At 41.7% G+C, this 14353-nt stretch overlaps 2 protein-coding genes across 4 annotated transcripts in view; one reads left to right on the top strand and one right to left on the bottom strand.

The window, feature by feature from the left end:
• The window catches only part of ENOPH1 (enolase-phosphatase 1), a 28384-nt gene extending 26575 nt beyond the window's left edge, over positions 1-1809 (bottom strand). The window contains exon 1 of the mRNA XM_050945223.1: positions 1637-1809. Coding sequence (XP_050801180.1) covers positions 1637-1720 — 84 coding nt within the window. The 5' untranslated portion in view covers positions 1721-1809. The remainder of the gene's footprint in view (positions 1-1636) is intronic.
• Positions 1810-2036: 227 nt separating this feature from the next.
• On the top strand, positions 2037-8450 carry HNRNPDL (heterogeneous nuclear ribonucleoprotein D like). 3 transcript variants are annotated; one of them, XM_050945222.1, is made up of 9 exons: positions 2037-2162; positions 3321-3449; positions 4279-4447; positions 4533-4694; positions 5169-5300; positions 5450-5567; positions 6493-6660; positions 6901-7001; positions 8183-8450. In XM_050945222.1, the coding sequence occupies exons 2-8, from the start codon at positions 3361-3363 to the stop codon at positions 6969-6971; spliced, it is 909 nt and encodes a 302-aa protein (XP_050801179.1). In that variant the 5' UTR covers positions 2037-2162; positions 3321-3360; the 3' UTR covers positions 6972-7001; positions 8183-8450. The 3 variants fall into 3 exon arrangements, 2 of the variants coding, with proteins under 2 accessions (XP_050801179.1, XP_050801178.1); XR_007773321.1 differs by lacking the exon at positions 2037-2162 and adding an exon at positions 7385-7489 and having other exon boundaries at positions 3259-3449; XM_050945221.1 differs by lacking the exon at positions 2037-2162 and having other exon boundaries at positions 3259-3449.
• The last annotated feature ends 5903 nt before the right edge of the window (positions 8451-14353 follow it).

The following is a 14353-nucleotide window of genomic DNA, read 5'->3' as shown; positions in this document are numbered from 1 at the left end:
TGGGGATTGGTTCTGCTTTGAGCAGGGGGTTAGACTAGATGATCTCTTGAGGTCCCTTCCAATCCTAATAATCTATGATTCTAAGATTTAGAAAGTTAGTTTCCTTTTAAAGACCCAAGGTTTTGAGCTTGTATACCAGTAATCTATCAAAATCATAATTACAGAGAAGAAAAATGTTACATATGGTAAAAAACAAAGATACCAACATATAAACCTATATTATTTTAGGAGAGTGACCTACATGAAGGCCAGCGGGTGAAAGGTGGTGCTGGTGATGGGGTAATCAGTCAGAAGACTGGTGAAACTTGATTCTGTTTTCTTTAAAAAAATGAGCATTTTATGTTACGATTGATAATGAAGGGCCAGCTTCACAAACAGCAGAGACAAGCACCCCGGGACAAAAAAAGGAACCACTCAGTATTTTGATTGACTGAAACTAGCATACAGGTATATTAAAACCCCCTCTAATAAGCAAGGGCTGCCCTTCTTTTGCTGAATAAGAAGGTGGATTTTTAATTAGTCTGAAGTTATTTTGCATTTACAATGGTGTACATTTTATTTAGGTGTTTTGAAACTCAACTGTTTTGCCTTCATGTCATTCATAACGTCCTGATTTGCTGGCAAGTAATGCTCTAGAATCAGAATTCTGATCATGGTGTTGACAGTGCATGCCAGCAGTAGTTAAAATAACAAGGAAGAAATCTTGGCTTGTATATACAGTAGGGTTGTTTCATTTTTAATTAATGTCTTTTGCAGACATTTATGTTCTGAGCACTAGCCTGACAGAGTAGCATGCATAATAACCTTGAACTAGAACTATGATCCAAAGTGACAATGTTCTTAAAATGACCTGATTAATGCTACATCCAAACATTTATATTAAAAACTCAATCAAATAAACTAAAATACATATCCACCAGCTGTGCAGGAATTCCATACTAGTCACCCCAAACCACTAAAATATTTTCAATTCACTATTCTTGTTCTGTATGCTAAGCCACAGTAGAGCTTAGCAAACAAGACTGGGCCTGAGGCATGTTCAAATGACCTGATGTGGCAGGCTAGCACTCTAGTTAAAGTAATCTACTCACATTTGACAAATTGCATTTATGTAGCAGGGTGCAGAACAGTGGCTGGATGGCAAAAATCTATTAAGATGTTATTCCTAAAACGAAAGTGTTATGTGAGAAGCAAGGGGTGGACTAGATTTAGTGGTCTCTCTAAATGTGTCTATATTTACATTTAATGTGGGTAGATGTGGCAGTGATATCAAATTGCTTCAGTTTAATGTTTAGTGGAGTTGCAAAATAAATGAACACTTCAGACAGACCCTACACATGCTACAGTTCCCTCAAGCAGCAAAGGCAAAACTATCAGAGAACTGCTCTAATTGGGCCAACCGTGGGAAAGCTGCCTCCAGTCCGCCCAGCGTCACCCTGCTAACACGATTTAACATGAACAGCCGGATAGCCAGGAAATGAGCCAGCCTCAAGCCCACCACCTCCCCCATCTCTCTGATTCCAGCAGCCAGCACCAGCCTGTAAAAACTCGCCCGGTCTTTGGACTGTTTTGCCCGCTGTCTCTGCTGACGACTGCAGACCCCGTTGCCTGCCCTCCCCGCGCAGCGAGCGCTCACCTTGACATAGGTAATAGGCGTGGTGGTGCCTTCGATATCCAGCAGGATCACAGCGACTTCTGCAGGCACCGCGAACACCACCATTGCCACCCGCGGGCAAGGCCCCTGCCCGCGCCGCGCGCCCCCAGCCGGACACCCCGCAGCTCGGCTCGGCTCTGCAGGCGCGGAAGGGAGAGAGCGCGCGCCGCGGGCCGAACCTGCGCGCAGCCCGGGCAGCACCACGTGGGTGGAAGGGGGAGCTGCTGCGCCAATCCAGGGGCTGACTGCCGTCTGATTGGCAGGTCAGAAAAGAAGGGCGGGGCTTGGCCGTCATAATGCGCCTGTAGGGCGGCGGCGACAAAGGGGGGGAGGGTGTTGGGGTGCAGTGCGGGAAGCTGCTTATCGCATGATCTGTAGAGTGCAGTAAAAAAGTGGGGCGGGAAAGGCTAACAGCTTCGAGAAAGGGACAGTATGTGGGGTGCATGGTACATAGGGTGCAAATAAATTGCATGGCATTAGCTATCAGGTGCATAGTGCCGAGTACAAGGTGAGTTGCATAAAATGCTTGATACCCTGGGGGAAAGGTAGTATATAGGGCTCAAGGCTGCCTCATGCAATCATATAAAGCCGGGCCTCTCCTCTATATGTATCCTCCTGCTGTACGCCCAGTAAGCATCATTAAGAGGCGCCTATCCCGTCAACCAAGAGCTGGCTCTTGTTCAGTCTGTGGCTTTGCAGGTGCAGACGGCTCTTCACGCAAACGCGGGGGCTAAAGTTGGTCTTGAATGTCTCCTGCCCCGTGGAGATCCCTCTCTAGTGGATTTAATTTCCCTTAGGCAGAAGTGACGTCGTGGTTGTATTAAATGGATTGCTAGGTTGTAGGTTCCCAGTTGCACAGCTGTGTCGAAATACAGCGATGGTTGCATAATGAGAGGGGTTTGTATTTCCACCTTATCAGAAAGTAGGATCTGAAAGGCAGGGAAGCAGCTGGCTGCACCTATGGCTTCCTGACTGACTTTGCAGAAGCAGCTGCAATAATGAGGGCGGGATGGGAGAGGTTGCCTAGATTGCTTGGCTGCTTAAACTGCGGGGATAGGCGCCTGGGGGCATTTGCTGCCTGTCTTCATCTATCATCTTCCCCCTGTGTATACAGGAGAGAAAGAATATCGCATCTAGGGAGAAGGGGTTGGACTTTGCGGGTTGGCCTATGGGGCAGGGGGGCGATGGGTCTTTTTGAAGCACACACAGGAATCTCGTTATGCACTAGACGCTCTCTTCAATAGTCGCAGCAGCTGGCGAAGGGAGCGTAGAGCTTAGCGTGGCCATGAGCTCGCTGGCAGGCGATGCACAGACAGGCACTGCAGCCAGCTAGGGAGATGAGTGTAATGCCGAGGGGATTCCAGGGGGTGGCGTGCTCATATGCCCTGCCAAGCGGGGAGGCCGGGATGACTGGTGTCACCCACTCCCCTCCTGGGTCACCTAAGCCCACGTGCAGCCGCCATTGCCTACGCTTTTCCCCGGCCTTGCTCAATCAGACGGGGTAATATGCCCCCCCCAGCCCGGGAGCCTGGGCCTCCGGCAGTCGCTATCGCGCCTGCGCTGCCGGCCTGCGCTGATTGGCTGCCGGAAACGGTATATAAAGGCAGCGCAGGCGGTGCCCGGATCTCTTCCGCCGCCATTTTTTTGTCCCGCTTTCTGGTCGCAGCTTTCTATCGCGTCTCCAGCCCTCGTAGCCTGCCCCCGCTATGGAGGACATGACCGAGTACAGCGGCGGCCTGGAGGAGTTCGCCGAGGGCTCCAAGATCAACGCCAGCAAGAACCAGCAGGACGATGGGTAAGGGCCGGGCGGCGGGGGAGGAGGGCGCCCCTTCCTCGCCTTGCAGCCCCTGCCCGGGGGGCGCTGGTGCCCTTCCCGCCCCTCTCCCTGCGGGGGGGGGTCCCGCTCGGGCACGTTTCGCGTTCTCTTTGTGTCTCCGTGTCGAGCTGCTTTCCGAAGGGTGGGGTGTTGTCAATCACCGGGCTATGACGTAACCAGGAGCCAATCGGAGGCGGGGCAGAGCGCGAGCGGGCTGCCTGGGGCGGGGTGGGGGCAGACTGCGCGCGCGCCGATGCCACGCTGCTCCCGAGTCCTGTTCCTGAGCCGCGCGAGCCTCTGGACTCAGCTCGCTGTCTGACAGTGTGTGCGGGCAGCGGGCGGGAGCTTGTCGGGCGCCCTGGGGAGTTTAGGGCCGGGAGGAGCTGAGCCACTGCCTCCGAGTGCGTTAGCGATGGGCCGAGTCGGGCTGCCCAAAACCTCGTGTGTGAGTGGTATTAGAGCAGAGGTACTTGGGTCACTTGGTAACTAGCTCCCACCCTGCAAAAGCTTGTGGGCATGATTCGTCTCACTACCGTGTAGTTGATTTATGGGATTAAAGTTAAGCGGACACGCAAATGTTTTGCGGGGTCGGGGAACTTGATAACATGCATCTAGTTTCGTATAATTATGTAAAGATCAGCTTTGAGGCCCTGAAAATCAGTTTAGTGAACAGAGAGTGGGGTCTCTTCAATTCATGATGCTGATCTTGCTGGAAAAATTACCACTTGGGTATTATAGTTTTTTTGATACTTGAAGTGATTAGCAAAATATTCTGCTCTTAATTAACTACATGCTTTTTCTATTGTAGTAAAATGTTTATAGGAGGCCTCAGCTGGGACACAAGCAAGAAAGACTTGACAGAATATTTATCTCGGTTTGGAGAGGTTGTGGACTGCACAATTAAAACAGATCCAGTGACTGGGCGGTCCAGGGGATTTGGCTTTGTGCTCTTCAAAGATGCTGCCAGTGTTGACAAGGTATGTAGGGTCTGTGTAGTTGGCTCTTGTATGCATTTGTTTTTTCATGGCTTTCTGAAACACTTGTGTCCTGTGTGTTTTCTAGGTATTAGAACTGAAGGAACACAAACTGGATGGCAAGTTAATTGATCCTAAAAGGGCAAAAGCACTGAAGGGAAAAGAGCCACCCAAAAAAGTGTTTGTTGGTGGACTGAGTCCAGATACATCTGAAGAACAAATTAAAGAATATTTTGGTGCTTTTGGAGAGGTATGGTACGACTGCATTCGTAATACTTTCATATATGTATTGGACATTAAAGTTCAGTCTTGGCGTGGCAGAGGTAGTGTGGCAGGGTATTAAAGAAAGGGCAGTCTCTGATTTGAAATGTGAAAAGATGGTGGTTGTGAGAAGGCTGCTTCCTTGTTAACTGCAAGTTTGTAAAGCTGCTTTGTTGGGACAAGATGCACAAATTATACTGCAGTAGAATAAGTAATTAGGAGCAACTTGGGATCCTGGTGGGCCATCTTAGCCTAACAGAGTTGTGCTAAAACTGTTCCTTATTAATGTATAAATAGCTCTGTAATATTTTGATAGTTTATAAATGGAGGTGGGATGGTTTATTTTTAAAAGAGCCCATTACGGTTCTACTGTTGGCGTTTAACTTTTGACCATTGACTTCTACTGCAGTGTTTATGTGGGCTGTATAATGAAGATATGGTTTATATTTAACTTTGTTTACAGATTGAAAATATTGAACTTCCCATGGACACAAAGACAAATGAAAGGAGGGGTTTTTGTTTCATCACATACACAGATGAAGAGCCAGTAAAAAAATTATTAGAAAGCAGATACCATCAAATCGGTTCTGGCAAGGTATGTATGGATATTTGGTTTCTCTTTAGAAAGTTAATGTTGATGGTTCTTTTTGTATGGGTTCCTGAGAGCAAGAGTGTTCGTTTTTTTTTTTTGATGGTGCCTGTCAGTCCTTGCATACAGTTAAAACAATATCGTCTTTTTTACAGTGTGAGATCAAAGTAGCACAGCCCAAAGAAGTGTATAGACAGCAGCAGCAGCAACAACAGAAAGGTGGAAGAGGCACTTCTTCTGGTGGCCGAGGTGGTGGCAGGGGGCGTGGCAGGGGTGAGTGTGTTCTGTCACTTGTATGTGTATGGATATGAGTATTTATTTCTAAGTTCTAGTTTCTGTGTTTTGGAGCCCTTTTTAAAATAAGCATGATTATGGCTAACTAATGAGTGGAAAATAAGCTGGATTGGTCTGTGCTGACTTAACCAAAACTCATTTAAAAATTGTAATCTTGACAGTGCACTGATTTAGTAGTGCACCTTTTACTTATGTTTAAAAATGCCAACAGGTTGCACATTCCTCAGTTTAGAAGCTATTCCTTAAAATGCATAATTTATGTGTCTGAGACTTACTTGAAAGTTGCATGTGTTCATTCTGTTGAAATAGAGGAAGGGAGCAATATTGTCTTTTTGACAGTTCTTAAATAGTTGCCAAATAGAGGAAAGCCAGATATCTTCAATCCTGCATTATAAGTAATCCTATGAAAGGAAAGCAGTTTTGCCAACATCATGAATACATTGATCATTTGCTTCTTTGCAATGATAAGTATTGAGATGTAGTCACTGTTAATGGAACAGAACAAAACTAGTCTTCATGTTGTAATTAAATGTTAAGATAATGTAGGATACTAAGATTGATATTAAAAGAACTCTAAAGGAAATGGGAGTTTCTTTAGACAAAAGGCAAGTTGTGCTTGCCCTTTGTGCGGTTCGCATGCACTTTTATTAATAGGACAGTGACATAAATGAAAGATGAACCATATTACAGTAAATTAAGAAAAGAGACTCCAAGATTTGCCTCCCATGTGATGTTTTGAAATTAGATGTCTTGGTTTGTGTGGTTTTTTTTTTTTAAACCGTTGTATGCTTGCAGAGTGATGGGAGTCTTTCCTTTAGCCATTACAGTACAGATCACATTTCATACAGTTCACATAACTGTTTTTTTAAGAGGGATGGAACTTAATTGCTATGCTTTATTTCAGGTCAGGGACAAAACTGGAACCAAGGATTTAATAACTATTATGATCAAGGATATGGAAATTACAACAGCACTTACAGTGATCCAAGCTACAGTGGTTATGGCGGCTATGATTATTCCGGTTATAATTATCCAAGCTATGGATATGGACAGGGATATGCAGACTACAGTGGTAAGAATGTTTGACTTAACTCCACATAGGTATTGATGTAGAACACTAAAAATAAAATCTGACTAATATTCTAGTGTATAGTAAATTTCATTGATGCATGCCACAAGTAAGTGTGGATAAACATTAAAGTATTGCATAAAGCTGTAAACTACTATGCCGTGTACTGCGGGGGTGGCTCATGGGAGGCTTGTATCCTAGTCAAAACTTCCTATGAAAACTAATTTTCCATTCTCTCAACAGGTCAGCAAAGCACATATGGAAAGGCATCCCGAGGTGGCGGCAATCACCAAAACAACTACCAGCCATATTAAAGCAGTACATAGTACTCGGGGGGGCAGCAGGTGTGTATATGAGTGCAAGGACCACTTTCAGTATGTCTAATCTAATTTAAAGATCAATAGACAAATTAAAATGAGTAAAAACATTTTTCTTGTGTAGTCTGACTTTTTTTAACTGAACTTTGTTAACTTAAAAGATTTTTTTTAAAACATGCTTTGCCTAAAGTGTCTATAGATCTTTAACTTTGTAAAATGTGATTTCATCTTCTTTAGTACTTCAGAAAAACTTAAAAGTTTTTCTGTTTGCGTTGTGTACCAGGTGGTCTAGAGGAATAATTAAACTTATTAGAAGTATTAACAGGTAAAGTACTGAAATGGGTACAACTTAAGGAAAACAAGAATGTTGTCTTCTAACTCTGACATTATACCTTGTTTGTACCCGCCAGCGGGAACTTCATTGCAGGCCGTGTGTCACCCTGACCACGTCTATCTCTGGGGGTCGCACGTTGCAGGCAGAGCGCAAGGCATACACCAGAAAACGCTGTCCTGTGGTATGGTCTCTTCCAACTTCATGTACCAGCGTAAAGATTAAAGTGGAAAACTTCAGACTTTGGCTTCTTTTTAATCTTTTTGAAGATTAAGTGTCTTAACTTAAATGGTTTTTTACAGGAGTTAAAGTACATAAATGCCTTTACAGCTTAATCATTTTGGTCTTCTGTTTAGTGTTGTATTTCAATTGTGGAGCCTCATTTTAAGTGTGCATTCATTAAGATTTAATGCTTGCTTTTTCTTTTTATAGCTAATAGTGAAATCTGCAAACCAAAACGAACTTTTAAATCTGGAAAAAATTAAAGATCATATGCACACAAACTACATCAGGCTAATCACGTTTTTGGCAATATTCATTCATTCAAGAATTAAGTTGCAGACAAATTGTTTTCTTACATAACAGCGTTTCTAGTGGAAACTTTTTCCACAACCCAGTTTGTGACACAGACCTTGCAACTTCTTGCCTAATTTGGAGAATCATTGTTTTGAAACAGCTTCCTGAATTGGCTGAACTGCTATATTTGGGGAGACGAAAGATTTTTAGTTACTCGATAATAATTTGTTAAATATGCATATGATCTTTAACAGTGAAGAAAGGAATAAATAGAGGACTTAAAGCAGTTCATGAAAATGGACCTTTTAACGATTCTTATAAAAGTTGCACAGATCTGATTGTTGTTTTGTCTTGTTTTTAGGTGGAGATACCACAGCGAAGTCATCTTGCAGAACATCAGGATTGAATGGAGGGTGGTCCTCATGACATGAGATGACTTTTACAAAAGACTTTTTAGAGTATGACACAAGTGTCCAACTGTATATAGCGGCTGATTAGTTTTCTTTATGGTTTTTACTTTTTCCTTTTTGCCATCTGTGTTATGACACAATGTGGATTTGTGTTTTATACAAATTTTATTTGTATAATTTCATGTTAAGTGATTCTTGAATAAATGCTTACTTATGTGAGTCTGTCTTCCTGTGTCTGCTGCTTAATTTTTAATTGAGCAATAACAAGGACAGCAATCTTTTCAATTGGGAGGAAAGATGGCCAGTATTGAAATAGTGCCTTGAATGCCCTCTGGTCACTAACTTGCTAGATCTGCCCTGAGCCTGAGGTTATTTTTTGAAGTGTTATCACCAGACTTAAAATCTGCTGTTAAATGGGGTGGCTCCTAGTTGCAGTAAGAGAAATACAAAGATTACCTTAGACGTGTTAGAAATCAACCTTTGCTACCTCTTCCTGCCATGCACCCCCAAGTAACTTTTTTTTTGGCAAATCTTTTGTTAGTGTTTCATATATTTCTTGCTGTTGTATGTTATTGCTTACTGACTTTCCAGTTTGTGCCTGTTGGGGGCATGGTGGGGTTACTGAGTATTACTTTGAGCTGGTGGGGGTTTACTATGTGTATAGAGAGCCTGAGGATTTTACATTATATTGCTTAGTCTGAATAACTGGACAAGTTTGGAACTAGTGAATTTTGACACCACAAAGCAAAAAGTCAAAATCCCATCTTTTATTGTATGTAACAGTTAACAAATACTTCTAAAAATTCACCTTACTATAGTGCCTGAAACAGTTTGGAGAAATATTTCATTTTCAGTTGTGGTTAATGTTCCCAAAATCTATAATGCATTACATCTATGTATTGATGGTCATTATCACTTGGTTAAATTTAAAATAGTTACTTAATGGGAATTCCAAGCAGTCAACTCTTGAGTGAGTTTTACCTTGAGGTTGGTGTTTTACCCATTGCTAAAGATGACTTACTAACAGATTCCTCTAAACCAGTGCTGAAAATGGTTTAATGGCTAGCATATAACTGCAGCCCCAATATGGAAAGCATCAGTTCAAGGAGATCTGCTCCCAACAACAGTTTTTTTAGTAACAGGTCAATTTATTAGTGTAGAACGGACTTGAGTCCATGTTCTGAATGCTTGGGCAGTCACCATAGCCTCCAGTATGGCTTTGCTTTGCAGCTCTCCATTGTTCTTTCAACATGGCCATGCACACGTGCATTCATATGTCCAATCATGGATCTAAAATAAACCCTTATTTAGAAGACAGCTGAGAGCACTTTATCAATAGCAGTATAAACCTTTCCATTTCTGTACTGTTCTATCCCTATGTCATTTGGTGTATTATTTTTCTATGTATTTGCTCATTGCACTTGTCCATCTTATCTCTCTCTCTCTCTCCTGTGGATATACCATGCTAAAATGAGTCACTTAGATATTCTCCTTTGGTTTGTCAAGCACTGGTGCAGCTCGAGCAGAACTGGCAATGTTGGAGGAATGGTAGTAAAGATGTCTGTAAGTTATCTACATCTAATGTTGCACATGGTGATAAAGTAATTTCAGCTAGTGTATACTACCACTAAGAGAATTGCTTGTGGTGCACTGGTAAACCAATAGTGTGAAAAAAGTCTCATTATAGATAAGGCCCAGCTGAACTTCACCTTGAAGCTGGCAATTGAATTAACACTTGGTGGCTGGTAGAGAGCTGTTTACTCCCTATTGTACCTCTCCGTGGATTTTTAAAGTGAACATATTTTTCAAGACTTTTTTTTTGCTCTGTTACTTTGTCATTCTACAGTCCAAAATGGCCAACAATCTAAAGGCTTTCTTTAACTTGCTCTATTATCCAAGATCTTCAATTATGTGTAGTTAACTGGCTATACCTTTCTTGTATGACCTTTGGGAAATTACTCATCCTCTGCCTCAGTTTGCTCTCTAAATGAGAAATTTTTTCGCCCATCTAATGGATTTTAAAAGGCTTTCTTTTTTTATAAAAGGCTATTAATACCTTTGGTTGAAAGATGCTATAGAATGTACTTGGCTATATCAATACTTCAGACAAATATGAAATGCTAAGTATCTTCTTTCTAGGGGACTGATCCTGTAAACTTAGACTAGTAGTCTGCTTGAAGTTGTTACTCCAGTATATGGGTTACTTAAGAGCCAGATCTTGGAAACATGGGTGTTTAGCAAGAATTAAGACAATGTCAGTGGGAATCATACATCTAAAATCTATAGCTTATTACAAGGTTTACAGACTACTTAATTGGCAGTTCCTGTTGATCTGTTTGGGTCAGATGTTCTGCTCTTGCAAAGAGGAGGCTAGCCATTATAAAAAGGGGGGCCTATTTATCCCTCTTTATTATTTTTAAGCATTGATTATATGTTCTTCATAATCCAAATAAAAATTCTCTGGCCCAGGGTTACTTACAGGTTGATTTCTAACAATGTTAATGGACATTTCTGGGGGGGTGGAACAAAACAATTGGTAAAATCAGCCAGCCTCTGTCTGAAGAACATGAACTCAATCATCATGCTCACTTTGAAAAAGTATAAACTGCATCATCCAGGTAGTCTTAGCTGTTTCTCTTTTTTGTAAGGTTCAACTGTAGCTTTCCTTTAGTATGCTGTAGTGTGATGTCTCTCACCTGCCCCCCATCCCATCTCTCTTATTTGAGGTATTTTGTTAGCATTTTGCTTTTTGTTCTAGTTTTATGCCTTTTTTTCCTTTACAGTTTGCAGTTGCTTGCCCTCCAGGTAAGCCTTTTCACTTAATAGTTTTTCTTTGGTTGTATCTATCTAGATTTCTTTCTGCAGTTTTACATTGTACTAAATGTAGGTTTTGATTTATCCATTCAGCTGTGGTGGTTGTGCTCCAGCAGAAGGCAGACCACACAAATATAGGCCTGAGTTGTAGACCAAGCTGGATGAGAAAGCATCTGAGAGGTGATTAAGAAAAAGCATAAAGCCTACAAGGAATGGAAGATGAGTGATCAGCAAGGAAAGCTACTTATTGAGCTCAATACATTTAGGGATAAAGTGAAAGGGGCCAAAAGCCATGTAGAGTTGGACCTTGCAAAGGGAATTAAAGCCAATAGTAAAAGGTTCTATAGCCATATAAATAAGAAAACAAAGAAGTAGGACCACTAAACACAAGATGGAGTGGAGGTTAAGGATAATCTAGGCATGGCCCAATATCTAAACAAATACTTTGCCTCAGTCTTTAATGAGGAGCTTAGGGATAATGGTAGGATGACAATGAGGATACTGAAGTAGATATTACCACATCAGAGGTAGAAGCCAAACTCGAACAGCTTAATGGAACAAAATCAGGGAGCCCAGATAATCTTCATCCAAGAATTTTAAAGGAACTGGTGCATGAAATTGCAAGCCGATTAGCAAGAATTTTTAATGACTCTGTAAACTCAAGGGTGGTACTGTATGACTGGAGAATTGCTAACATAGTTCCTATCTTTTAAGGAAGTGGTGGGGGGGTAAAAGTGATCTGGGCAACTATAGGCCTGGCAGTTTGACATCTGTAGTATGCAAGGTCTTAGAAAAATTTTTGAAGTAAAAAGTAGTCAAGGACATTGAGGTCAAGGGTAATTGGGACAAAATACAACATGGTTTTACAAAAGGTAGATCATGCCAAACCAACCTGATCTCCTTTTTGAGAAGGTAATGTTCTTTAGACAAAGGAAATGCAGTGGATCTAATTTACCTCAATTTCAGTAAAATATTTGAAATGGTTCCATATGGGGAATTATTAGCTAAATTGGAAAAGATGGGGCTCAATATGAAAATTGAAAGGTGGATAAGGAACTGTTTAAAGGGGAGACTACAGAGGGTCATACTGAAAGGTTAATTGTCGGGCTGGAGGAAGGTTACTAGTGGAGTTCCTCAGGGATGGGTTTGGGGACCAATCTTATTTAATCTTTTTATTACTGACCTTGCACAAAAAGTGGGAATGCGCTAATAAAGTTTGCGGATGACACAAAGCTGGGAGGTATTGCCAATACAGAGAAGGACCGGGATATCATACAGGAAGATCTGGATGACCTTGTAAACTGAAGTAATAGTAATAGGATGAAATTTTAATAGTGAAAAGTGCAAGGTCATGCATTTAGGGATTAATAAGAACTATTATAAGCTGGGGAGGCATCGGTTGAAAGTAACAGAGGAGGAGAAGGACCTCGAAGTATTGGTTGATCACAGGATGACTGAGAGGCCAATGTGATATGGCCATGAAAAAAGCTAATATGGTCTTGGGATGCATCAGGTGAGGTATTTCCAGTAGAGATAAGGAGGTGTTAGTACTATTATACAAGGCACTGGTGAGACCTCATCTGGAATACTGTGTGCAGTTCTGGTTTCCTATGCTTAAGAAGGATGAATTCAAACTAGAACAGGTACAGAGAAGGGCTACTAGGATGATCTGAGGAATGGAAAACCTATCATATGAAAAGAGACTCAAAGAGCTTGGCTTGTTTAGCCTTACCAAAAGCAGGCAGAGGGGTGCTATGATTGTTCTCTATAAATACATCAGAGGAATAAATACCAGGGAGGGAGAGGAATTATTTAAGCTCAGTACCAAGGTGGACACAAAAACAAATGGATATAAACTGGCCATCAGGAAGTTTAGACTTGAAATTAGATGAAGGTTTCTAACCATCAGAGGAGTGAAGTTCTGGAACAGCCTTCCAAGGGGAGTAGTGGGGGCAAAAGACATATCTGGCTTCAAGACTAAGCCTGATACGTTTATGGAGGGGACGGTACAATGGGACAGCCTAATTTTGGCAGTTAATTAGTCTAGTAGAAAATGTGCCCAATGGGATGTTAGATGGGGTGGGATCTGAGTTACTACAGGGAGTTCTTTCCTGGGTGTCTGGCTGGTGAGTCTTGCTCGGGGTTTAGCTGATTGCCATATTTGGGGTTGGGAAGGAATTTTCCTCCAGGGCAGATTGGCAGAAGCCCTGGGGATTTTTCTCCTTCCTCTGCAGTGTGAGGCACGAGTCACTTGCTGGAAGATTCTCTGCACCCTGAAGTCTTTAAACCATGATTTGAGGACTTCAATGGTTCAGACACAGGTTTGATACAGGAGTGGGTGGATGAGATTCTGTGGCCTGCATTGTGCAGGAGCTCAGACTAGATGATCATAATGGTCCCTTCTGACTTTAATCTGATTCTATGGAGTTAAAAAATGACATTGAATCACTTGACCTATGCTGATGGCTAAAGTTTTTGACAAATGCTGAAAAATCAAGGCAACTAACTAATCCTAATTTTTAAAAAAAATTTTTTTTAGGATTGCAGTCAGCATCTCTGCTAATGTATAGTTGGTAAACAACTAAGACTTTCTATTCTCGAGTATTTACACTTTAACTGAAGGGAAATAGCAGAAGTTAGTGGAACCAAATTTGATTTTAAAATGTCTCATATCTTACGTAGAGATTTTCTTGAATCAAAATGTTTCTACGTGCTTCTCTGATTATGTGCTAGTATTAAATTATTATATACAGAAATGAACCTGTTTAGGTGCACAGGGGAGGGGGAGGGAAATGAAATGTCAGATATAAAAAAATTACAGTAAATGAATTTTTAAATGGGATGTGATTATTCATAAGGACTGTCCACAGTAGGCAACCTCTTAGTCATTGAAAAAAAAAAATTAGCTCCTGAAGGGTCACAAGAGACATAAATTGAAGGTAAACAAGGACTGTTAACCTGTGGTCCAGACTTCAGAAAAGATAATCTACACCTGCTGGGGTGGAGTTATTTGCAACCCTCACCTGATTTCTTGCAGATGCTACACCTACTCACAATAGTCCACATTCAATTGAACATAGCATTTCATTCTCTCTCTCTCCATTCAAGTAATAGGAAATTTATCATGAGAGCCCAGTTATTGGTTTATGGACCCAAGATTTCACCCAGTCTTTAACACTTAACCTCAGATGACATTTCTTGGTCCAAAGAGCCTATGGTCCTCCAAACCTAAGGACTCCTATAGCCCAACACCTGACCAATTTTTTTTTTTGTTTTAATATGGGGGTTTTAACAATGAATTGGTTTTT

This window comes from Gopherus flavomarginatus, chromosome 3 (assembly GCF_025201925.1).
Source record: "Gopherus flavomarginatus isolate rGopFla2 chromosome 3, rGopFla2.mat.asm, whole genome shotgun sequence".
NCBI lineage: Eukaryota > Metazoa > Chordata > Testudines > Testudinidae > Gopherus > Gopherus flavomarginatus.
This window is presented reverse-complemented; position numbering and strand designations above follow the sequence as displayed.

Excerpts from the sequence above, each read along its gene's own strand:
- HNRNPDL (XM_050945222.1), top strand. The coding sequence starts at position 3,361 with ATGGAGGACATGACCGAGTACAGCGGCGGCCTGGAGGAGTTCGCCGAG. Across the intron at positions 4,448-4,532 it reads ATGCTGCCAGTGTTGACAAG|GTATTAGAACTGAAGGAACA; the intron begins GTATGTAGGGTC and ends TGTGTTTTCTAG. Across the intron at positions 6,661-6,900 it reads GGGATATGCAGACTACAGTG|GTCAGCAAAGCACATATGGA; the intron begins GTAAGAATGTTT and ends TTCTCTCAACAG.